This window comes from Anoplopoma fimbria, chromosome 16 (assembly GCF_027596085.1).
Source record: "Anoplopoma fimbria isolate UVic2021 breed Golden Eagle Sablefish chromosome 16, Afim_UVic_2022, whole genome shotgun sequence".
Taxonomy (NCBI): Eukaryota; Metazoa; Chordata; class Actinopteri; order Perciformes; family Anoplopomatidae; genus Anoplopoma; species Anoplopoma fimbria.
In genome coordinates, this window is record NC_072464.1 from 16,350,317 (window position 1) to 16,376,173 (window position 25,857).

Consider the following 25,857-nt stretch of genomic DNA (forward strand, 5'->3'; position numbering starts at 1 on the left):
TCTCTGTGTGTCAGCCAGGTGATAGCCTGGCATCCTGTCCAGGCTGTAGTCGGCATTCGCCCGATGTCAGCTGGGACCGGCTCAAACAAGTGGGTTTAATGTAAAGTTAAAGTTAAATATTTTGATTGATATAATGTTGTGCGTCACACTGCCCAGTACTGGTCATGCTTCAGGAGTAGTATTAACAAAATGTATTTCCCTAATTGCTAATGAGTCATTGAATTGACTCTCCCGCTCCAGTAAATCTTCACACACTGTTGCCGTGAACACCATTTGTCCATTAGTACTTTGTTTTAACAACTATTTGGTGCTGTATCTGAAAAAATACTCTTATTTTGCTGCAAATTGAGTATTTTGTCAGCAAGCATTTCCATTTGACTCGGAATTTCTCTGCCCGAAGTTATCTTTTTATTGCAGATTAAATGTGAGTTAGTTTTTTTTTATATGGGATGCTAATTTACAGGAAATGTATTTAAAATGATGCACAATAGTCCAGAATACACAGTATCCAGAATTAAGCAGCCATAAAAATGGGCCTTGGTTTGAATATTTAATAATAATGTAATAATAATAATAACGGATATATGGTATTGTCATACAGTTTGAGCAACTTTTTTTTTTGAAGAAGAAGAAACTTAAGGTGACATCCAACAAAAAATCCCAAAATAGTACAGTTGTAGTAGAAGAAAAAAAGGTTTCCAGGTAGTGTGAGTTTTCAGTCCTGGCACACTAGCAGCCTTATCTGTCGGCCTCATGTCTCTTTGAGTCCCAGCACTGCGTCGTAGATCTTCCCCGTGAGGCGGTGCTCGATGCCGGTGAAGCCGGCGGCAGCCAGCAGGGCAGCGTACTGAGCAGCTGTCCTCTCTCTGCCCTCCGTCTGCACAAGCATGTTCAGGGAGTAGAGCTGCACTGTCACCGGGCCAGAGCCGTCCTCATGGAGCAACGCCTCCACCAGCAACACAGCGCCTCCTGCAGGACGGACCAAAAGCACAGCGTTGTTTGTTTGTCTGTTTCTTTTCTCACTGACCTATTTGACGTAGTGACCTGGAGAAGGTTAGCTATATCATAACTGTTCGGCAGAATTAATAAAGCTGACATCTTGACTTGTTGAGTAAAGTTGTAATTAATACCATTGTTAATTGCTGCACTACAATGCAATAATTACTGAAACAGAAAAATCATTGTTATTGGTATGAAAATGTCTGCTGTGGAAAATGTCTACTATTTCAGAAAATATCTCATATTACAGGTTGTACTCTCTGTCCAGGGTATGCTTCCCTACTCAGTTTATTTATTTGTTTTTCCTCCCTCCTCCTGGGTACACACACAAACTCACAGATGCACATTATTATGAAAACACATGAGGGGGTTTTCTGCCTCCTGATAACGCCTGCTGCTTTTGTGTGTGTGTGTGTGTGCGTCGTCTGTCTTTGATCAAAGTCACAAGGACAGATTTTTCAGGGATCAGCTGCATTGTGGGATACAATCTGCCATCTCATTTCAAGAGGGAAAAAGTGCTCATCCTTCTCTCTCTCAAAGACACACACACAAACACATAAACACATACACACACACAAACACACACACACACACACACACACACACACACACACACACACACACACACACACACACACACACACAGACCTGTTTTGCAGGCTTTGTAGACTCTGCTGAGTAGCTCTATGCAGCGTTCGTCTGTCCAGTCGTGGAGGATTCTGGCGAGGATGTAGAGGTCAGCCTCTGGCAGGGGGTCATTAAAGAAGTCCCCTTGACACGCACACACATCCATATGCACAATTCAAATGCACTGAATTCCACTGTTAATTATTTCAAATAATTATTAATTCTGTTGACAAGCCTTCCCGTAACAAGACAATGATTCAATTAGTGGTTACATACTCAAATATAATGAATACAAAGGCTAATGTCTGTTGTAATCACATTATCTCAAAAACATATAACCTAACAACGTATTTCCAGCTGTAGCTATTTTTTTACCCTATATAAACAATAATAAAATGAGAGTATGTGGGCTTGTCCCTAATTCAATTGCATGTCCTGCCTGGCCACTATAATTGTGTAAATGCAACATTTTAAAGTTTATTTAAAAATACAGAAGTAATTTGTCTCTGCTCCTTAAAGAACAGAGATACAATCAGTACATTTCAGTTTTCATGCTGTCCATGTTACAGCTCCCGTTGTTTTCAATGATGATGTGAACAGCAGGAGAGGCAGGAGTGATTTTGGCTCTGGGTTTTCAAGATCGTAGGCTTCTGTGAACTTTTTATTTGAAATCAGCTGCTTTGTTGGAGAGCCAACACAACAAAGCGGGAGGTGTAATATGACACAACATCTTTTAAGTCAAATAGCAAGCGTTCAGATGGAGCATGGAAGCACACAGGTGACAGTATCAACAGGGTCTTTATCTGTTTTTATTGTCAGAACACAGTTGTACTTGACTGCACATTAACTGAGTGCTGCACACACACAGAACTGAAATGCTGAAAGTATTTCCTATCACCGTCGCAGTGTGAAATTTCAAGAAACACCAACTTAACTTCACTGTCATTACATTATGATAGAAAGAAAATATCTTCAAAAGATGTTTTCCGTCTTTTCTTTATGCTTTTAGAAGGAATCAAGAGTGATGGTGGCAGGCAGACTGTAACGATGCCACAACCATATCTCAGTGTATTCACTGGTGGAATTCAGCTGTGATTCAAATGTCACTCCTTAGATCTGCGCTTATTCTTCTTAAAGCTAAGCTCTTAAGATCTTCTTTCGTCTTGATATATATATCCATTTACCCATAGCTAGCTGAAAGTAGTTTAACTAATTAGTGTAGATAAAAAATCTTCAATTTCTTTCACAATTTACGTAATGTCGCTCCAAGTAGCACTTTGTCTTTGTTTGTATCTGTGATCAAAAAGTTCCATATCATGTTCTTTACTTCTGTAGAAGTTTATCCACGGCAGGACAAGACTAGACTCACTGGCTCACCACAGCAGAGCTTTTTTGTTTTGTGTGTGTGTGTGTGTGTGTGTGTGTGTGTGTGTGTGTGTGTGTGTGTGTGTGTGTGTGTGTGTGTGTGTGTGTGTGTGTGTGTGTGTGTGTGTGTGTGTGTGTGTGTGTGTGTGTGTGTGTGTGTGTGTAAAGCATCCCACTTGAACTGTCTGCATATGATTATTAATGTCAAGGGAGTCCGTCCAGTTGCAACGGCGTTACCTTCGCGGAAGCTTATCCTCTGGTCGGCCCCGGTGACAAAGTGTTCCCTCGACGTGTGCACCACCTTGGGGAGGTCAAAGATCGTCACGGTGCATTCTGGGTAGGCTGACGTGCACTGCTTGGCCAATGCTCCACTGCAGCCTGGGAAGAGAAAAAGAGAGAGTTAACTTTAGTTGAATGAATACACACAACCTTCATCAACAAGGTAGTGCACCCCTCACACACACACCGTGAACACAAACACACACACACACACACACACACACAAAGCACACAAAGTCCCACGATTGGAACAGATGCTTGCAGGTATGTACCTATTACTTATTTGCATGATTTGTATTCAGATGTATGTGGCGGCTTAGGGAATATGGTTCATCTAACATTCATGGCAATAAAGCAGACTGAATTGAACTTTATAAAGAGTGACTGAGAGCCAGATGCTTTATACATGAACAGGGCAGAGCTTGCTGTCTATGAATCTTACTAAGGAATCTAATCTGGGGAAAAGCAAACATAAATTAAGCTCTGGCTTAACCTGATTTCAAATGCATTTGTTTATAAACCTTTACATTTCAATGCATTTGAAATTCCTTGTTTCTATGCCTCTGCTCCGGCAAAAGCCTGTTTTGGTCTGTCCATCTTTCTGTCCATCACATTCTCGTGAATGTGGTATCTCAGGAACACCTTGAGGCAATTTCTTTGAATTTGGCACAGACATCCACTGATGGATGAATTGATCCAAATTTGGTTGTCAAAGGTCAAGGTTGCTGTGACCTCACAAAACACGCTTTTGGCCATAACTCAAGAATAAATATGCAAATAATGACAGATACACAGAAATATCTAATATGTAATGATGACATTTTGGAAGGCAAACCTCAACGTGTTTGGTTGAAGGCGGCATATAACCATAAGGGTGTAATTTTACATATCCATGCTAGCTGCTTGATGGCAATGTTGGTCTGTTCCACGACTTTGATCCAGACTGAAATATCTCGACAACTATTGGAAGGACTGCAATGAAATTTGATACGAACATTCATGGCGCACAAGGAATTAATCCTCCTAACATTGGTGGTCCCCTGACTTCTATCAATGCCATCATGACACTTTTGTTTTTATTGAAATGTCTTAACAATTCATTGGTTTGATTGCAGCGAAATTTGGGACAGACATTTATGGTCCACAGAGGATGAATTGTGTTACTTGGGGGATCATCCAACTTTTCATCAGTTCCAATTTGTATTTTGCATAATCCTGGATTAATACATTTAAAAACCAAAAACATGCCATCACCTATGTTCGTTCTAAATTACCAAATTTTAAAACCAAACTAAAGTGGTGAACATGGTAAACATTATACGCTGGCATTTAGCTCAGGCTGCCAGACCTGCTATCATGACCATGGACTCTTAACCTTGATCTGCTTACTGTCCTCCTAATAGAGAGAGCAGTAACTCTTTGCAGGGCCGAGGTAAGACCTGATGATTTGAGTGGAAAAAAACAGCATTGGAATGAGCATAGAAGCACAAGCAAACACACATGGGCAGAAACAAGGGTTTAGTGTGAAACTAAGAATTTTTCACTTTGATGCTTTGGCAGCATCATTATCAGCGTCCGTGCTTCACATGCAAACTCGATCTTAAACAGAGGGTGAGGAGGTGTATGAGACAGATAGAGAAAGAGACATGAAGAATGTATGAATGTATGAATGAGATAGAGGGATGGAAAGGCAGTGAGGTGGAATACAAGATCAAATTATCTCACTTTTCCAAACCTGCAAACCTGTGTGTGTGTGTGTGTGTGTGTGTGTGTGTGTGTGTGTGTGTGTGTGTGTGTGTGTGTGTGTGTGTGTGTGTGTGTGTGTGTGTGTGTGTGTGTGTGTGTGCATACAGGCGGCAAACCGTCAGCCCAGTGCTGCCTTCTTCCTTACATGACCTGCTGCTACTGTATTTTTACAAGACTTTCTGTTTTTATTTCACACACACACAAACAAACAAACACACACACACACACACACACAAACACACACAGAGACAGAGAGAGAGATGCTCTCACATCAAACAGGGGTTAGCAGAGGAGAAAAATCAAAGAGCAGCGAGGAGGAACCAAACCAAACACAACACGCTGTACAAGACCCCGAGCTAACCTGGCTGCCTCAGTTTGTTAATGGAATCCTTTGATGGGCGTTTGTGATTTTTACAGTCGGCTATATTTGTTGTATGTGATTGTTTTTTGTTTTTCTTTCTCTACTATTTTGTTTTCTGTGTTTACTGTTTGTCATTTGATATACAATTATTTGTGCATATGTGTGACCACTTCATAAAAAAATTAAGTAATCTACTGCATTGCACCAATATTAGTACATTTAGTAAAGAGTGTAGTTGTACTTATATACAAGTATGTTTGGGTTGGATGAATCTCTTATAATACTGGTTATAAAGACTTTCCATCTGCAACATGTCAGCAACTGGATTTCAGTTTACATTAAGAAAAGCCACTATGCTTCGAAACCATGAATATATAATCTCCTTAGAGTTGCAGTAACCTTTAAGGCAAAACATACTGTTGAAATGTGTGTTAAATGTCACATTAAAATAGAGCTAGGTGGAGACAGTCAGTGTAGGACAAACCACCTTCATCATATAAATGAGAAAGACTGTGGACTCTGATTTGGATTAAAGTCAGCAAGTTGATAGAAAAGTAGGACAGACGGACGGAGAGGCAGACAGGCAGAGCGCCTGAGCAGCAGGTGTGCGCAGACACAACAGATGCTGTGTGAGAGACAAAGTCTTAATGGGACACCGCAGTCACTCCCTTCACACTCCCGCTGTCCACATGCACGCTCCTCATGGTGCTGCACCTTAATGCATAAACATGAACACACCAACCCCACGCTGAGAAAGTCACAAAGGAGAGGAAAGAAAAGAAAGGACGACTGCCCTGGATGTGTGTCGTTGTCTATGTGTGTATGAGTGTATGCTTTTAGTGGCTTCACAGCTCCCCTGTGTGGTTAGCTGAGGTGTCACACACAGGAGGTGGCCACCCGCGGGTGTCAAATAGTGTTGGTAGTGAGTCGCTTGCCATTTCTTTGCCTCACTTAGTCCAAATGTTGCAGTTTTGTAATCATTAAAACAGAGAAAATGGACACTCACTTGTGCATGTGAAACATTGCTTATGCTGAGCATCTTGGCATTTTTTTTCTTCATAAATGTTTAATCTTTTTTCCAACTTTGTTCAACTATATTACATTCAGTCTGTCTGTAAAATGCTTGTATCATCACCTCTAATCTTATTTAACACTGTTGGGATTCTGGGCTTTTATGGATAATGTGCTTGATCATTTAAATGTGATGAACACTGAGTAGGCTATAGTCTAGAGGACAGAGACACAGACTTAACATTTTGTCTTAGAAACGTCATTATTCCTTTCCCATTACTGCTGCATTATTATCCATCTACTATTTGTGATCGATGGAGATGTGCAAGAGTGGAGACATCGTTTAGCTCTCACTTCCTAATGTAATATCTCTCAGAAAAAAGCTTTCCCCCTATTATTCATATCATGATGTTTTCAGCAGGAGATGAAAAGTCCTGTGACAGAACATAATATTCATTTTCACTTGTTTTTCTCTTTTTCATCCCTCTCTGTCCGTTGTTTTTCAGTATTTCTTTGTACTCACATTGTGGAGCTCATGTTCTGTTTGTTCTGTCTTATTTTTTCCTCTCCTTTTCATCCTTGCGCCCTTTGCTCTCTGTGTAAAATGATTTTGTAAGAAATCTTCTGTTCAAAGGCACTTTATGAATAAATCTTATTTGACGAAAAAGAACACAGAGGAGATCAGTCAAGGAAGCTGCCTTTTTTACTTTCATGTATTCATATAAGACTGACTATGCTGCAACATCTTACTTCACATTCATATATTTTACATTAGAGCTGTTCAGTTCAAACAGTGTGATTCTGTTGAACAACGCATGGAAGCTTCAAAAGTCTGCAGAAAACTGAAGTTACAAGTTTTAACTTCTTTATGGGCATGTGCATATTTCTAGTAGGCTTAAAAAAAAAATGAATGTGATGTGCCTTAACATCAGGATCAGGCAATGCAAAATCACATAAAACCAATTAGTAATACATACCAGGGCCATTTTCACAATAAAAAAAGTTTTATGATAAAACAATGTTTTTGCATTAAATTCACTGTCTAACTGAAATACTGCAACAACAGGAAAATATCATTTTTTTGTATTATCCTGGTTGTTGAACAGCCATGAAATAAATAGACTTTTGTGAGAAACATGGCTGAATACTTTACTTGGTCTCAGCAAGTTAAACTACTGTGTTGCCTCAAACTCTCTGTGAACGCTTATTTAGTGTTTGTACTGTTGCCTTGTTAAGTGTGCATTTTTGAATATTTTTAATGTAAAAGAAAACCATAGAAAACCCCACATTTCTACACTGTATTTGCTGTTATGTATTTATTTTTTGTAAAAAACGAAAACATGATTTTAACACCATGATGTTAGTACTTGGCAACATTGAAACAATGCTTCTGTGACAGGATAAGGGAAACTCCAGGTGGAGGTGACTTTGAGTTGTGTGTGTGTGGGGAAGGTTGACTGATTTATAAATTAACTCATTAACTCAGAGAGGCTGGAGGGGGGTTGAATAAAGGTCATAGTTGATTGTGTGTGTTGTGCATTTTTGTGCGCACACATAATGTACTGTATTAATATGTGTGTGGCTTAGCCAGCTGTCTTTTAGTTAACACATGAAGGCAACTATTTTAAATGTTAATGACTGTGAACCAACAACCTTATGGAAATTGGATATGGTGAATAGATAAATACACACACACACACACACACACACACACACACATACACAAACGTACCTCCAAGGTCGCAGATGATGTTGAAAGGCGAAAGGTCAAAGGCTGTGACCACGTCTTTACCGCAGATGTTCCAAATAGAGTTCATCAGCTGCATAAACTTCACCATCTCCTCATCAGACCTTGACACACACACACACACACAAAGAGAGAGAGAGAGAGAGAGAGAGAGAGAGAGAGAGAGAGAGAGAGAGAGAGAGAGAGAGAGTCAGTCATCTCAGTACAGCCTCTCTTTCATTTAAGAATCCGTGTCTTGAGGCAAAACTTTCTTTATCATTTTCTGTTAGCTGTCGCCTAAGGTTCTACTTGTTCTATGTCTTAAATAAACAATCAAACACACACACAGCCTCTCCTCATTTACAATGTTTCTCCCCGTTAGGGACATGCTCTGTGTGCGTGCGTGTGTGTGTGTGTGTGTGTGTGTGTGTGTGTGTGTGTGTGTGTGTGTGTGTGTGTGTGTGTGTGTGTGTGTGTGTGTGTGTGTGTGTGTTGTGTGAGACAGGGTGCAGCAGAACATAAGAGCCTGTGGTGACTGCTGCTGCTCTGAGGAATCTCCACCTCATCACCCAGCACTCTGGCCCGCCATCGGGTCTACACACACACACACACACACACACACACACACACACACACACACACACACACACACACACACACACACACACACACACACACACACACACACACACACACACACACACACACACACACACTGATCATCCTCTGTTCTGTAACAATAGAATCGTATTTCGCCAAAACTTCACTGCAGCAAAGTGATCAGCCGTCTGATATATGATGCAACTACTGATGACACACTGACCTCCAGAGGAACTTTGAAAGTGACTCACTGTTGCAGCCTCGGACTCTGATTACATCGGATGTGAAAAGATGAAATGACTGTGAGGCCAAACAGTAGACTGTCAGCTTCAATTGAGACCATTTTTGGGCGCAAGTTGTCGAATGCCCCCTAACGATAACATCTGCAGCTTTTTTTGTCTCTGATTGAGTACATTTACATGCACACTATCTCATGTGGTCTCCAGTTATATTGAGGAAAATATGCTCAGCCTGGTTATCTCTGTCCTTATCGTTATAACATCGTGGTAGTTTGTGATCTGTCTTCTCTCTGCACAGACATATTGCGTACTCCTCTACATCACCGCAGGTCTCTGTCATATCTATAAAGACTGAGTTATGGCTCATGGCTCCCCGATCCCTGTTGTGTGTGCTACAGCTGTCCTGATGCTCTAGCCTCCCCATTATCATCAACAATAATAGAAGAAAGACTGAAGTATTATGTAAGTATTATATAAGTCCACTTTGACTTTACTTTACCCAAAATTAATAATAAGTTTGATTATTTAAATCTGTTGTTGCAGGATGGTAGTGTGCCATTGTGCTGAGACATATCCAGGAAGAACAAAAAAAATAAATATTTTTGTTTGTCTTTATTTGCAGAAGTAAAATTTGACAATGTCATTGAAAACTGATGCATTCTAGGTTACCTATCTGTCCAGTTATCTCAACTGTGTCTCATCCACTGTTTCTTCTTTGATACAACCGCAGGACGGTGCCAAAGCTGGACATTTCCAAATTGTGGCTTAAATATAAAATTGGCAGTAGCTTTCGAATCCAAAATTGCAGTGATGGACTTTTATCAGCATACATCTATATATTCTATATTTTATTGTCAATACAAACTAATTGCTAGAATAATATATTGTGAAGATTAGTATGCTGAGTGCATTTCACAGCATTTTGATGACCAAGGTTTCATGACCAAAATCATTTTAATGCAGGTTTGTAACCAAAATATAAACCTTAAAAGTTAAATCCCTGATGGAAGACATTTGTTCAAACTCACTGTACCTAATAAACAAACTCATTGTAAATATACTCATTGTTGTACAATGTACTGTAAAAACATTACATTTAATATCATGTAATTTACTTTGTCCCATTTATCAGTCAATTAACTACATTTTTAACATGACATGTTTACTTCTGTATTTCATATTCTAGTTTTCATTATTTTAATGGACGACAAATTAATCCGTGTGATGACAACATCAAGTAAAGCGTTACAACCTATTCACCATCAAACCCTTAAATACAGAAACATGTGACAAATGACATGACATATACATCAAGATTAAATTACTCTGTGAAGGTTGAAACCATTAGACACATCTACCTCGTTTGGATAAAATAATAAATACTCATTCTTAAACTTCTTCCTATGCAATGTCTTGTATATTTTCAAAATCTCAAAATCTCTCTAAATCATCTTTCTCTCTGCTCCAAATCTTCTCTGCTTTCTGGGATATGGGAATTCAAGCTGTGGACGGGACTTGGTTGTAAATTATTCAGGTGCAGTCCACGGCTGGTTAAATGGCGATGAATAAACAGGAGTGTGAGTCATCCAGCCAGCTTTGAATCATCTTGCTTTCTGCCACAGCGCTCTAAGAACCCAGTAAATGACTTCAGTGGTTGTTTCCCCTTGCTAATTTACCCACAGCATTCACAGGGGAAATCAGCGGGGACAAACAACTGCTACTCCCCATTAAATTAATTGTGCGCAGGTGTTGAATTTTTTTCTCGCGGGATATTTTCATTTTCAATCAATTAAAACGGAATTGCAAATTCATCCGCACAAGGTTGTATTGCATTATGTGTGCTTGGTTCATAATTTGAATATTCTCATTTTGCATGCATCTTTTTTTCTTTAATGAGGCAGTTTTTGTGAGATCATCAGCTGCTTTTTAAAAGGATACGAGAAAACAAAAAAGGCAAATACAGCTATAATTCTATTTATGTAACAAGCAACATGCAAAACATCAATTGCACATCTCCACATAAGTGTTGGTTTATTTCATTTCATGGTTCAGATGTGAAATGATTAAGTAAGTAAGTAATGTGAGTGATCTGTTTCCCCTTCCATTTTGTGCACACCAGATCCTCTTCCAACAGAATGCAATGATTGTGCAAATCCTGCCATGATGAGGACTAGAAGGGAGGATGTTTTAGTGAGTTATTCAACTGTGTTTCTGTTTTTGACGGTCTTTTTTCTTGGGACTGGCAGTTTTCTTAAGTACAGTCTCTCAGGCAGGCCGATCGAAACCTCTTAGCGTACAAAGTGTGAAAACTTGGAGCATGTGACCCCTGAAAACTGCTGACCAGCAGATCAGTGAAGCGTTAAAACTGTGGGCATTACATACCATAAACACGCTTTAGGACAATGGCAGATACATTCTCTCTCTGCTCCAGGCTTCCTCACATCACCGCCCTCACCCTCTCTCTCTCTCTCTCTCTCTCTCTCTCTCTCTCTCTCTCTGTCTCACTCACACATCTCCTGCCTCCTAATAAATCCAGAGGATTGTATTTTTAAGGGTTGAGGAGAGAAGAGACTGACAGACAGGCTTAAGACGGAGAGTCAGGGGTGGAATGAAAATGAGCAACAATGTGTGTTCTTATTTTAAAACCGCTTCTTACCTGTAGAGAGCTTGAAACAGGTCGTTCGAGCTGACTCCAAAAGCCTTTTCATACTGGTTTCTTCCCTCCCTAGTTCAAAGAAAATACAAACAAATTAATTTATGACATGATCATATGAGGATTTTTCACACACATATTTGCTACGTGAGTGTACACAATGTGGGATCTATGTGTTGATCCTCTCACTGCTTAAAATCTGCTTCAGCTCCATCTCATCGACACAATTGACTTAGTTGAAATGTGTTGTTTGTACATGAATTCAGCATCATGTTCTGTCTATTTTAGGTAGATTCACATGTTTCTGTTAGACACTAACATAATTAATTTAGATGAAGAAGCTTTTATCCTCTAGATGAAATCTTTACTTCTATCTGTTTTCAGTGTTTCTCACAGATGGAGTTCATTTGTCAGCCATAGTAAATCCAGTCACGCTGTTTGAGAGCTGCTGGCTGTCCTCCCCCAGACTTAACAATGAAACTAAAATCCATCTTGAGACACTGTTCAAACAAAAAAAAAGGAGGACTGGAATCCTTATCCTTAGGCTACAAATGAAACCTGCCGTTCTCACAGCTCCTCACTGCCCATCTGTGCCGGCTTCTACTCTTCTTGGCTTGCTAGTTAAGATAATTATACCATGCTTTGTGCATTTTATAAAAATATCCTTGTATTTGATAAAGCAGGTGGTGCCTGTTTATTGTTGCTTGCTCTTTTGGTTTGACCCCCTGTAGCACTTTGCATTTTACATTTTGGCCATTAACGGATGCTCTTTTAGAAAATAATATTAAATTCTTACAAGCCATATTAAAGTATAGGTAAATATAGTACCTTGATATCACAACACAGACTGACCCTGCCACTCAATAAGAGGAGGCAAAGACAAATAAACCCACAAGGGACTAACAAAATGTAATCAACGTAATCAGTTAGAGTTTAACAAATGTTAATATAAATGGAGAAAAATGTATGGAAAACACCTTCCCTTTTTTTTATAATCTGTTAACTTGTCAAAAATCTCTTGTAGTACTGAAACATAGTAATCAATCCAGTAGTCAATAAATCAAATGACAAAAATATTTTTATTATAATTTCAATTATCTATTTATTATTTAAACCCTCCAATAAGAAAAAAATAGTTGGTGTCAGCCTCTCAAATTTAAGAATTTGCTGTTTTTCAGTGTTTGATATCATTATAATCAACATAAACACTGATCACTTTTGTTTGCACATATGTTTGTGCCTAGGAAAATGTGATTTTTTTATCATTTTCTAACATTTTATAGCTCATACTTTTAAACTTTTTATCGCCAAAAAACCCAGCTGGAGGTCATGCTGAGTGTACTGACCTGACAGCGTCGGTCAGGTAGTGCCAGCAGAGGTAGATGGTTCTGGAGCTGTACTGGATGGACTGGTAAAGGGACACAGGACTGGAGCGGGTCAGGTAGAGACTGGCCTGCTCTGTGTTACTGTAAAACACTGAAACAGGTGGTGGAGGTAGAAGAGACGGAGGAGGAGGTGACTGTGAATGAATCACTGCGGGTGTTGAGACAAAGTTTGAACTTTTATGTAAACGAGGGAGACAGAGACGGAGAGGGAGGTGTGCATGTAGGTGGTGCAGCAATTGACAATGTAATGAATGTCTGGTGACAGATGGAAAATATGAAAAATACATATAGTTACTAAAAAGACGAATGAAAAAATGTTTCTTGTACATGAGTTTTAATAGTTATTACTTTTATCTAGTTTTAAACATTCATGTGCTTTTCAATGCTTAATTATGATGCAGCACTGGTCTAAACAAATTAGTATAATCATTACTATTTCTAAATTTGATTAGAGAGACCAGACTTTAAATGAGTTACTACATTATTTTCAGGTGTGTGTGTGTGTGTGTGTGTGTGTGTGTGTGTGTGTGTGTGTGTGTGTGTGTGTGTGTGTGTGTGTGTGTGCTGACCTTCTCCATTTTCCTGGTGTGTGTTGAGGAGCTGCAGGCCGGTGCAGGCAGCCAGCAGTCTCTGTGTGCCATCCAGACTGGCTCCGATCGCCTGACTGATCTCCTCTGCAGACAGGGGGCGCTCTGAGGCCAGCAACACATCAAACACACCCAGCTCACAGGAGGAGAAAACCGTCTGGGTCAGAGAGAGAGAGAGAGAGAGAGAGAGAGAGAGAGAGAGAGAGAGAGAGAGAGAGAGAGAGAGAGAGAGAGAGAGAGAGAGAGAGAGAGAGAGAGAGAGAGAGAGAGAGAGAGAGAGAGAGAGAGAGAGAGTAGAATAGAGTACAGTTCATTCATGTACCAAAGTAGAATAGAGCAGAAGTAAATAATCTCCTCCAGTGAAATTACAGTCACATATAAGATAAGATAAAATAAGATAATCCTTTATTAGTCCCGCAGCGGGGACATTTACAGGATTACAGCAGCAAAGAGGATAGTGCAAAACAAGAGACATAGTAAATAAAAAAAATTAAAAAAAACACAAGATCAAAATAAATATTATAAATAAGCAAATGAGCAATAAAACACAGTAAAAAACAGTAAAGAACAGTAGAGAATCCACGGTAATATTATATATACAGACAGAAACTATTATAAATATTGTATTGCACAGTGTATTAGTGTATTAGTGTATTAGTCATGTGGTCTGCTGGGAGCAGAGCTGGTTGTGCAGCCTGACAGCAGCAGGAAGGAAGGACCTGCGGTACCTCTCCTTCACACACCGGGGGTGAAGCAGCCGGTGGCTGAAGGAGCTGCACAGAGCTGCCAGGGTGTCCTGCATGGGGTGGGAGGTGTTGTTCATCAGGGATGATAGCTTGGCCATCATCCTCCTCTCTCCCACCACCTCCACCGTATCCAGTGGACATATAGCATTATATAGGCTTTTTACACTAATCAGGACAGCACTATTACAGTATGTTGCTTCAAAGTTATTTCAACAGAAAGACCAGAAGTATCAATGTGTCCATTGAATATTATTTGTTGTGGTGCTTCATGCTTCATAACTCTCAGCTCAGTGGGTCACTATCGTGCACAGTAAAGGATTAAAAAGACTAAATACTAAAGAGGCAATCAAACTGTAAAAATGGCTTGAACTATAGAAAGTAGATGAAATATTTCCTTGATTGATCTATTTATGGACATCAGTAATGTCTTCACTAACATTCTGCACATTATTTCATTGTTTTCACTTCCCCTTTACACTTTCGGATTATTTAATTTACTATGCTTATTTTTTGTCCGTCTCCTCTAACATTTGTTCCTGCAACTATTTGTTTATTTGGATTATACGATGAAAGCTTTATCATCCGGTATTTATTATAGGGTGGATAATGGTTAATAAAAAATGCAGTAAACTGACATTTGGTTGGTGACATGGACACAAATAGAACAAAAAAAGCAAATTAGCACCTTATGTATTTTTCAGTAAAGAGACTTGGTGCTGCAATTAATGACTATTTAAATTAGTAGTTAATTCAAGTTATTTCTTAATGAATTACTTGATCTATAAAATGCCAATGGCAATAGTCTAGAGTCCAAGGTGGCATCTTCCAACAAACAGTAAAAAATCCAAAGATATTACGCAGCAAATCCCACCATTGAAAAAGTGGAGCTTGCTATTTTTGCATGAACAATGTAAAAATGAATCAAATATCAAAAGCAATAACAATTAATTTTCTGTTTATTGACTAATTGCTAAATCACCCAACTGTTTTAGCTTTTAAATTTTAAATAATATGTTGGAATGCTTTAAACCCTCAAGTTGAGGAGGGGAACCTCTAATGTCAATGACTTTAAACTTGAGTAAAGGGGGTCTGCGTCGCTGTACAGGACCACTGAAGGTGAGTGTGTATGCACTACATGTGTATGTTACCTTGGAGATGAGAAATCCTTCCATGTACTCCAGTATCTTTCTGGGGTACGCGTCAGCAGCAGGTGTCCCATCAGATGAACCCGTCTCTTGACGCTCAGCCATGGCCACCGTTTGGACAGGACTCCCCAAAAAGACTGTAAAAGTGGTGCGCTCCTCCAAGCTCTTCTACATGCAAAGTGAACTCACCTGATAGTTTGTTCTGCTCTTAAGGCACTTCAACATGTGTGTGTGTGTGTGTGTGTGTGTGTGTGTGTATGAATGTCAGTGCAGCCTAAAGCTAGAGAAAGTGCCCCCCCACAGCAGCAGTAGTGAGAGTAGCAGTGGGCTAAGCTGATTACAGCCAGATAACCCAGATTAGAGCAGGGGCTCAGTATGCTTTGGACAAAGAAACAACTCTCTGGAAATACACTGCTGCCTTGTTCATAATCACTCATACACACTCGGTTGGAGACTTTCAGTCAATGCATTCTCATCTCAGGACTGTTTTCATGACCCCCAAAAATGTGATTGATGGTTGTGGATAACCAAACCTCTGAGGGGAAACCGTTTGTTCGGATAGACGAGCTCCCCTTCTCGTCTCCGTATGCCGATTGCACTTATGCTGAGAGACTAATGGTAACATCAGTCTAAATGACACAGACGACAATGTCACATGCTCTTATGAGATTACACAGACACTAAACAGACTATTAATTATTCATCCAGACAGTTCATTAAACCAGCGGTGTATTGGACAGCACACAGAGACAACAGCTGGAGTTGGGGTAAACCGTCACCTTGATCCTTCACACAAGGTTTTGAGTTTGTACAGAGCTATTCCAAAGACTTACCGCAAGATTGACATTGTGTGTGGCCGTGTGGATCATGAGACAGTGTTAGAGTAGAAAGTAAAGGAGGCAGAACATCAACGTTTTCAGCATGACTTTTTATTTTAATGTGCATTTAAGACATGCTCTCAGAGATCATAAGCATACGGTACACAAAACAAATGGGCTTTGCCATGAAATGTAACAATGTCAATTTAGCCGTGTCAGCAAAACTGTTGAACTTGATTAACTTCCCAAAAGCTGAAATACAAAAAAAAAAAAAAAAAAAAAAAAAAGAGGACCAGTCTGTACAGCTATTAGTAAGACCATAGCAATACATCCAGCATTGTGAACATGAAAGAATCCTAACATCTAATTTTTTAATTGGTACAGTCCTGGTTTGACTTGAGTCCCAGAAGCTTTTTTTCTAAAACAATAATTAAACTTTGATCCAGACTTGGAAAAAAAAGTCTTGAAGAAATTGGGCAGGTCTCAAAGCAGTCACTTCAATTCAAGACTTGCACATAACAGAGGAAAGAACGCTGCTTGATGAGTCAGATCCAATATGTATTTCATTACTCTTAAGTTTTCACACAACTCACCCCCTCAAAAAAACCCACTTTTCCTTTATTAACAAACTTCTTCACAACATTTAAAAAAAAAAAAAAACTAACATAAATGAGTTTTTGTGATCATTAAAAATGGTGCTGCTTGGTGGAGCTGGACGACGAATCTGTTGTAGCATTCAATCGTTTGTTTTTCTGAGCTGCTTATCAGCAACACAGCCAATACTAAAGCAGTATCTCAAGAAATATTTCAGGCAGTTAAAAGAGAACTCTAAAATCATGGTGTGTGGAAATTTCACATTTATAAATGGAACAGCAGCCTTTAGCCCACTTATATGTCTAACATGACTATGGCAGCCAGTGTGTGTGAAAGTGTGTGAAACTTAAAAGCTGATTACATGTCAGTACACAACGCTGTGTTGTATGTTCTGTAGTCAGGCTACAAGGATGGATGAAGGTGCCACATCAAAATAACAAACACCATTTGTACTTTCCACAACTCACTGTTATTCATGCACAAAGACAACTTGCTTGCAGAAAATGGAGTAGATCAACAGGCTGTTGGGTTCACAGTAGGGTCGGACTGGTCTGTCGATCTACAAATATAATAAGCCTATTATATTAGCCTTTAATTCAAACAATTATCAGCCAGTTACTTTTCTCAACATCCCATGTAATTCATCTAATTTGAATGCCCTGATATGTCTATTCATGTTAGTTTTAGTGTACTTGAGTGCAAATGTTGATGCAATGTCTTTTGCACATACTTTTTATGCCATAAAGTTGTTAAATGTTAAACACACTGAAGATTTAAAAAGTCAGCAGCTTCAATACAAGAGTATGAAATGTGGGGGAAAAGGGTAAAAGCAACTCCCTAGAATCATCTGATATGATTTTCATGCCTTACAAATACAGATTACACTTATATGTATATATATTGTTAGTTGATTCTACTTTTATATGGGATTTTTTTTTTTCGTATCCAAATTTTTGGTTTTGTGTCATGCTGCCTTATTCTGGAGAAAGCCATTCTGTGCACGGTTACATTACTTACTTAAAGGGGCAAAATGTCTATTCCACTTTTAAAACTTTTTGAACTTTAGGTGTTAGCCCAACAAAGGGGAATGCATAAATCAATAAACTGATCACTAGCATCGTCTGGAGTCGCTCCTGGCTCTACTGTTGCTGTGTCTCTTGTACCTGTAATGGCTGTGACTCCTCCTGTCTCTACTTTTGTTGCTGGTCCTAGAGCTGCCTCTGCTGTATCTACGGTGACTACGCCTGCTGCTCCTCTCTCTGCTGTAGCTTCTCCCACTGCTGCTCCGGCTCCTCTCTCGGCTGGAGCTCGTGCTCCTGCTGTAATTGCTGTGGCTGCACCTCCTGCTGCCGCGGTGACTGAGGCTCCTCCTGGGACGACTGGAGCTCCTCCTCCGTTGGCCGGAGCTCCTTTTCCTCCTGCTGTTGCTGTGAGAGCGCCTCCTGCTCCCTCGGCTTTGGGAGCCCCTCTCTCTGTGGGAGCGGTCACAGTCCCTTGCCTGCTCCCTACTCTGCCCACTCCTCGCCTCCTTTTCCCTTCTTCCTTCCCGTTCTTTCTTCCTGTCCTCCGCTACTTTCCTTTTCTCTGGCGTTCGTTTTTTGCCCAAAACTTGTGAATGCACACTGGTTTTGGACACCTGTTTCTGCTCGCCGTCTATTGCCTTCACTCCGTACATCCGGCCCAGGACCCCCAACATTACATCATTGCCACGAGGATCAGAGGCCTCCTCACTCGTTACGGGGCCATCCTGGTCCTGTGGTCCTGGAGGTTTTGTGGCTTTGCCGCTGCTATTCTTTATGAGGTTGCAAAGCAGTTTCTCCCTGAGTTCCCTCTCGCGCCGCTGGAGCTCCAGTGCCCGCTCCTTCTCCACCTCCACCCTCCGGAGCTCCTCCTCCTGCTTGCGTCGGCAGGACTCCAGTTTCTGAAGACGAGCTAGTTCCTCCTTTTGTCGAGCCTGCTCCTGCCTCTCCAGCTCCTCCCGTTCAGCCCTCTGTTTCTCTTGCTGCTGCTGCTTCAGGTCCTGGAGAAGGAGGAGGAACCAATGAAGGTAGAGATAAGTAAAACAATTCAATCGGAAAAAATCATCATCGCTAGAAATGTGCAAATTAAAAGGTAAGACAGTCAGGACGAGACACTGCTCTAGGCTACTCTAGGCCAATATGAAACTACATTATAGTGTCATCCAAGTCATTTTACAGAAAGCCCACAAGCAAGTTATAGAGCATTATCAAATAATAAAAGGTTCTACTAATGTTAAAAGAGAAACCGCTCGGCTTGTTCTGTCCAAAACCCTCTTCCAGCACCGATAAAGTTCACCAATTCCATCGTTTTATCTCATTTGGTTAACTGTACAACGAGAGAAGTGTATTCTTGGCTGAGAGCAGTAACTTCTCTGAGAGCTCTGCTTCCCTTTAACGGACAATTACGAAAGTAGTACATGGATGAAAAAGGAAAGTCTATTTGTCCTTAAACGCTGCATAACACTTGATCGTAGAAATACAGAATTCAAGAATGGATAATGTTCTCGAGGCCACAGAAATATGCTTTAATTCAGTCTCATGTGCCTTCCCGTCCCTAGAAATAAGCCAGCTGCAGCCCAGTTCAGGAATATGAAACAGGTCAGAGCCTTACTGCTGCTTAAAGCATTACATTTGAAGACATTAACCTTAGTATTGGTGTATACCCATTCAGATGTGTATTGTGTATCTTTGTGAACATGCCGTACCTTGGCCCTGGCCAGAAGCTCAGCAATGAGACGAATGGACTCCAGATTGCGCTGAGCCAGCAGCAGCCTCCTCTCCTCCATGGCGATCTTCATCTGCAGCTTCTTCTGCTCCTCTTCCTGCTGGCGCCTCACTTTCTTCAGGTTCCTCCTCTCCTCTCTCTCCCGCAGCTTCTGCTCTCGCTTTCGTAACCTCTCCTCCTTCCTCCTCTCCTTCTCCTCCTCTTCCTGCTCCTTCTGTTTCCTGAACAAAAAAATGTGAATTGTCCTACGTTATCATCTGTTATTTCTGGTAACTTTCTGCTATGAACTCTAGTCAAACAGTACTATGTCGCAGTGCATTGTAACTTATGTTGGTACAGTTAGAGCAAAATTGAATTAACCAAAAACTGTTGCTTTTTGTTTCCATTCACTCAATATTACACTGAAAATGAATTCCCTGAATTGTTTTAAAAAACAGTTGAAAATTGCTTTATTACGAAAAATGATTCCTAAACAATCTACCGTATTTTCCGCACTATAAGGCGCACTTAAAAGCCTTTAATTTTCTCAAAAACGACAGTGCGCCTTATATATGGATTAATTCTGGTTGTGCTTACTGACCTCGAAGCGGTGTTGTGTGGTACACGGCGCTCTGTCAACATGTTTTAGTACGACTTTGGTAAACTACAAAGCCGCACCGCAGCAGCATTACGGCTACCGTAGTCAGGAGCGTCGCGGAGTAATACATACTGTGCTTCACCATAATATTACAGTGTGTGTGTATAAGGACCCCAACATGGCTCCTGTCAAGAGACACGCTTACGACGCGGACTTCAAACTCAAGGCTGTCAGTCACACAGTAGAACATGGGAATAGAGCAGCTGCGAGAGAATTCAACGTTAATGAATCAATGGTAGGAAGTGGAGGAAGTTTGACTGACTGACTGTTTTGTTTCGCTTAATGCGCCTTATAGTCCGGTGCGCCTTATATATGAAAAAAGATCGAAAATAGACCATTCATTGACAGTGCGCCCTATAGTGCGGAAAATACGGTAATATTAATTTTGTCTCTTTCCCATTAAATAGGAATGCAGTAGTACAGCACATGCATTTTGGGTCACTGCTCTTATTAAAATGAGCATGTTATTCTCCCTGGTAACAGCTTTTCATTTCTCTTTTTCTCCCATCATACCTCTCCTCCTCCTTATGTCGCTCCTCTTCTTCCTTCTCCCGTCGTTTCTGCTCCTCTCTCTTCCTCTCCAGCTCCTGTAACTTCAGCCTCTCCAGGGTTCTCCTCTTCAGGGCCAACTCACTCAGGTGCTTACTGGTGTCAAAGGCCACCTGAGGAAAACACAGACGCACCAATACAAGGCTTACAAAAAGATACTTCATGGTATACATGGTACAAAGTACAACAGCATCTTAATTATCCTGTAAGAATAATTTTTTCCCCCCCCAAAATGATTACAGTGTTTTTGAGCATTTATGATGTTTTATTGGAGTTTTCTTGAATATGTACTATCTTTTGTGCTTTGGTGGTCATTTCAGCCTGTCCAGTAAAACCAGACTCAACAATCTTTGAGTAAAATAATTTGAGTAAGACAGATCCAGCTCTCCAACAATTTCCAAAAAAATGAGTTTAGGCTACTCTAGCATGGCAGGTCATTCCTTCCAGTTCCAGATGGTAGGAAACGTTCACTACAACAACATGACATTGGAATCCACACTGCTAGATACATTACACAGTGACGGTGTCTTATATAAATCTGACTCAGTACAACACTGATCATCAGGCGGGGTTATGAGAGCCGTTGTGTTCAAAATACTTTATAAACCTTCTAGAGAAAGCCCTTCATCAGACAAGAGCTGGTGAGATATCGAAATGCCTTCTCGTTGTTTACTTCTGTAATCTAAGGACAAAATCTACTTTATACATCTTCTTTTCTTCCTCTGTCCCTTTATAGAGACCCTCCTTTGCTTCCTCTAACCTAATTTAGATTTCACAGTGAAGCTTAATTCTGTAGATTACGAGATCTCTGGCTCTCCCCTACCTTCATCACCTTGAAAATAATGATGACGCAGCTTTAATTCTCATTACACTAAAAGGTCCTAAAGCTGCTGTGTGTCTGAACAACATAATCTAATTGCTGAAATCTGCCAATCTGCACAATCACTACAGGAAGTTAGAATTCACTTCTTGCCTCTAATGTAAAACAAATTATGGATAGAGATCTCTTGTATGCCCTTAGCAAAAAATAGCAATGTGTTAAAAGAGCTTCAGCATCATGATGTAAACTTAGAAATACATTGTTTATGTTTCAAAGTAATCTTACATTACTGTGTGCGTTTGCAAGTGTGATTGGCAACAAACTATCTTGCAATGTCCACTACATGCCTTATTGTGAAAATAAGTCTCTTTATACACCTTAGTCACACTTTCCCTGTTAGTTTGGACTGATCAATTACTCTAGGATATAAAATATATAGGAACTTAATCAAGCTTAATTATGATCACCAGGTCATGAAGCTCAGAAATGGTAAACTTTTTGGAAATAGGATATCAACTCACGCCAAAACGCCCATGATTTTGAAGGAAACTTTTCAATGGTTCAGTCGAATAATTGAGAAAAGAAATGATCAACCCTTACTGTGTTCTTGCCATAACCATAAACAAGGCTAGTGCCCAACCATGAGAGCGTGCAGTACCTTGATGTTGCAGGCCACTGCCTTTCCATCGTCTCCTTTCAGCATCAGCTTCATGCTGCGCAGGGTGTCCATCGCCTTGGTGAAGCCGCAGTACTCCTGGAACTGGACATAAGCCTCAAAGTTCAGATGACCCCCGAAACTGAATGTGTTGAAGTTCTTGTCCAGCATCTCCTCCCGGTATGGGTCCAGCATGGGGATGTCAACATTTCGCACCTACGATCGAAAAGGTTGCACATTGACAAGATCAAATACAATGTCATTTAATATCAATGATTTGTTTATATAATATACATGACTTTTGGTGCCGTCTTCCTGTAATTACAGCTCTCTCTTTGAATCATATTGTTTGAGTGGGAACAAAAAGACGGATAACTTCAGCTTATTACGAAATTCAATACATGCAGAATCAACCAGTTTCATGGGGGACTACAGCTCCTCAAAGCAGTTCCTTTCCAACCCCACTTATTATGTCCCTATTAATAAGGACTGGTGCCCCCCCCAAAAAACAGCAATTAAAAAGATTGTACATTGTATACTGTAATATCAGCCTATAAAAAATAAACATGAATGTCCGTTTGCAGCAAAGGCCACACTGCAATACTTATGTCTTACAGCCCAGTGAGACATTACCTTTTTCAAACTGACATTTAATGCAATGGGAATTCTGTGTTAATTTCCTGTTAAAAATAGAAACAGAAACAGGGCCCACCTTGCCAAATTTCTCAAAGACAGCAATTAGGACATCTTCAGAGGGCCGGTCTGGGTACGGGCTGTCCTTCTGGCTGAACCAGCGGCAAGGGATTCCCTCTAGGTGGATGGTGTCCGGCCTCTCTCCTGGCAGAGTCTCATTCATATCCTTGGCGTCGCGGAAGAAGGAGTCCCAGTCGTGACGCGTAGGGAAGTCCACTTTGTTCTCTATTGCACGAACCTAAGGAAAGAGGGGGAGGGAAAGATTTATATTAATTTATCTGCCAGTTTTTATGTACACTTTGATAAAACAGCTCTGCTATATATAAAAGGGGGATGACACTGTTTTAGAAAGGTGTCGATTCTACATGATTGTCATTTTGGAGGTTGTAGTTTGTAGTGCCATTTAACAGCATTGAATTATACAGAGAGGTGTCTAATATTTTCTCTCTTAAGTCTCATTGATATAAATTAGCTGGTCAAAATATCTGTAAATCAAGTTTCATCATAGGATTTGTCATCCAATCATGTCAGCCTTACCTTCAGTACATCAGTAAATCCACTAAGTTTGATGGTCTTCCCATCCAGACGAGCCAGCAGGCTTTTGACCACCGTCTTGTTCTCCACCTCGCCCTCAAACCGGATGAAGTCCATGGTGCTCTTGGAAATCCGCAGGGCTGAAAACTGATCTGGAGCCACCATGGCCTTTATCCTCTCCATTACCTCCCAGTTTGAGATGCTCTTGCCTGGTAGCTTGAGCTGCGGCAGAGCCACACTGATGCTCATTTTGGCAATGGGCTTGAGGTACAGGTTGTACTCGGAGGAGAAGCACACGGCCTCTGTAGTGTCATGGACAATGGTGGTCATTGTAGCCGACATGACGGGAAGCTACAGGAAGGTTGAGGAGACAATGGAGACAGTTAGCACAGGTTAGCTATTCTTGAAGTAACACCGAATATAAATAATAAATAATAATAAATAAATAATAATAATAATAAATAAATAAATAATAAAAATAAATAATAAATGATAATAAAAATAAATAATAAATAAGAGAATAAATAAATAATAAATAATAATAAATAATAATACATAATACTAATAAATAATACATAATAATAAATAAATAATAATACATAATACTAATAAATAAATAATAATAATAAATGAAAATAAAAATAAAAATAATAAATAAGAGAGTAAATAAATAAAATAAATAATGATAAATAATAATAATAAATAATGATAAATAATAATAATAAATAAGAGAATAAATAAATAATAAATTAGCGCTTTTGCTTTCCAATTTAATAAAAAACAACTCAAAATAATGGTTGACAAACGTTGTGTTCTTCTCTTCAAACAGCTGTTATCGTGGACGTTGCTACGTTACGGGTAGGTAACGTTGCTACGTTACGGGTAGGTAACGTTGCTACGTTACGGCTAGGTCACGGTAGCTGGTCACAAACAACGCTAGCTGGCTAACGATACACATTCACAGACCACGCTGAACAACGCACGGGCTATTAAACTAGACAGCTAACGTCAGGAGCAAACTGTTGTGATTCGTTCAAACATCCAGCCTTTGTGTTGTAAACTATAACATCGAGTTCTAGTTGACGTTGGTTGCAGGCTAGCTAACGTTAGCTTGAAGAGGGTTTTGCAACCAGCTCTCTCTTCCGCATTTAGCATGCTATAGCTACACACACACACACTCACACACGTCAGTCATCACCAACACCTACCTGGCATCAGTTTCCCCACTGGCAAGATAATCAACAAACGTATTGCAAAGTATCTTGATTTATAGAGAGGAGCCAATCTCAGCAGGAAAGAAAACACACAACCACAACCGACTTCCGCATGCGGTGACCTTTGACCTTAGAAAGAAACAGCGTGCAGCAGCAGCAGCATAGCGGCGTCATTTCACAACAGCGACACCGTGTGGAGGGCGTGCGCAGGAGGACCACCAGAACAATTACATACTTCAACAATATGATTATATTTCCATGTCTTTCTGGTGCATCCACTTGGTTTTAGAGTCATAAAAAGATGATAAATTAGAGATTATCTGTATTAAATAATATGACACCTTATGTCTAAGGACTTATTTACCATTTGTTAAGCCCTTGGAGGATACTTTGTTTTTGTGTTTCTATCTTTATTTTGTTGTATAGTATGTGTATTTATTGTCTGTGTCTGTGTAGTTGAGCTGCTGCAACTCTCGAATTTCCCCCATGGCGATCAATAAAGGAATATAATAATAATAATTGTCTTGACTTGAAATTCAGATAATATGCTATGATAAAAATAAGTAATTTTAAATTAATTAATCTGTTTTCACTTTGACATTAAACCTTTTTTTCTGAAGTTTAGTCTAAAAAAAGAATCTATTTCAGTGTTTTACTTTTAAAAATTAAACATGAAAATCTATTAAGAGTACTTTTTATAGGCACTGTAGGCTATGTCATGAAACTACACAAATTTCTGGCAGACACTGCACATTTCTTACTGAATTGATGGCCATTTGGCAAGTTAGGCCTATCAATGTCATAATCACTGTGGCAACTGTTTGTGGAGAGAGTGAGAGATGGGCGATAGACTGGACATGGATTAGTCCAACAGCAGAGGCCCCGGGCAAAAAAGTTGGCACAGTTTCCCTGAAAAGATGGCAGAGGAATTTACATAATAGACATTACTCCCTTCACTTTGTATGTAGGTCAGTAGCTGCAGTCAGATAGCCTCTCTGCTCTGTCCCGATCGGTCATCTAGGCAGTAGACTGCCTAAGGCAGGAATCTACCGGCCCGGGGAAAGAGCTCATCCCCTCAGTCACTTCAATAAAAGAGCAGACTCTGACAGAGCATTTATATACACAATCA

The 25,857-nt window shown here is 40.0% G+C and overlaps 2 protein-coding genes across 3 annotated transcripts; both read right to left on the reverse strand.

The window, feature by feature from the left end:
• Positions 1-751: 751 nt before the first annotated feature.
• On the reverse strand, positions 752-15,574 carry asmt (acetylserotonin O-methyltransferase). Its single transcript, XM_054615868.1, has 8 exons — positions 15,473-15,574; positions 13,561-13,735; positions 12,953-13,082; positions 11,610-11,678; positions 8,121-8,239; positions 3,229-3,369; positions 1,648-1,770; positions 752-969 (listed from the first exon to the last, which is right to left on the reverse strand). Exons 1-8 carry the CDS (start codon positions 15,572-15,574, stop codon positions 752-754), a joined length of 1,077 nt encoding a protein of 358 aa, XP_054471843.1.
• Positions 15,575-16,397: 823 nt separating this feature from the next.
• Positions 16,398-24,821, reverse strand: akap17a (A kinase (PRKA) anchor protein 17A). Of its 2 annotated transcripts, XM_054615361.1 has the most exons (8): positions 24,723-24,821; positions 23,518-23,865; positions 23,000-23,218; positions 22,291-22,503; positions 20,777-20,925; positions 19,607-19,847; positions 18,045-18,901; positions 16,398-17,440 (listed from the first exon to the last, which is right to left on the reverse strand). In XM_054615361.1, the coding sequence occupies exons 2-8, from the start codon at positions 23,854-23,856 to the stop codon at positions 17,395-17,397; spliced, it is 2,064 nt and encodes a 687-aa protein (XP_054471336.1). In that variant the 5' UTR covers positions 23,857-23,865; positions 24,723-24,821; the 3' UTR covers positions 16,398-17,394. The 2 variants fall into 2 exon arrangements, with proteins under 2 accessions (XP_054471336.1, XP_054471335.1); XM_054615360.1 differs by having other exon boundaries at positions 16,398-18,901.
• Positions 24,822-25,857: the final 1,036 nt, after the last annotated feature.

Excerpts from the sequence above, each read along its gene's own strand:
- akap17a (XM_054615360.1), bottom strand. The coding sequence starts at position 23,856 with ATGTCGGCTACAATGACCACCATTGTCCATGACACTACAGAGGCCGTG. Across the intron at positions 23,219-23,517 it reads GATTTACTGATGTACTGAAG|GTTCGTGCAATAGAGAACAA; the intron begins GTAAGGCTGACA and ends CTCTTTCCTTAG. Across the intron at positions 20,926-22,290 it reads CAGTGGCCTGCAACATCAAG|GTGGCCTTTGACACCAGTAA; the intron begins GTACTGCACGCT and ends TGTTTTCCTCAG.
- asmt (XM_054615868.1), bottom strand. The coding sequence starts at position 15,574 with ATGGCTGAGCGTCAAGAGACGGGTTCATCTGATGGGACACCTGCTGCT. Across the intron at positions 3,370-8,120 it reads CATCATCTGCGACCTTGGAG|GCTGCAGTGGAGCATTGGCC; the intron begins GTACGTTTGTGT and ends TTCTCTTCCCAG. Across the intron at positions 970-1,647 it reads CTACAAAGCCTGCAAAACAG|GAGGCGCTGTGTTGCTGGTG; the intron begins GTCTGTGTGTGT and ends TCCGTCCTGCAG.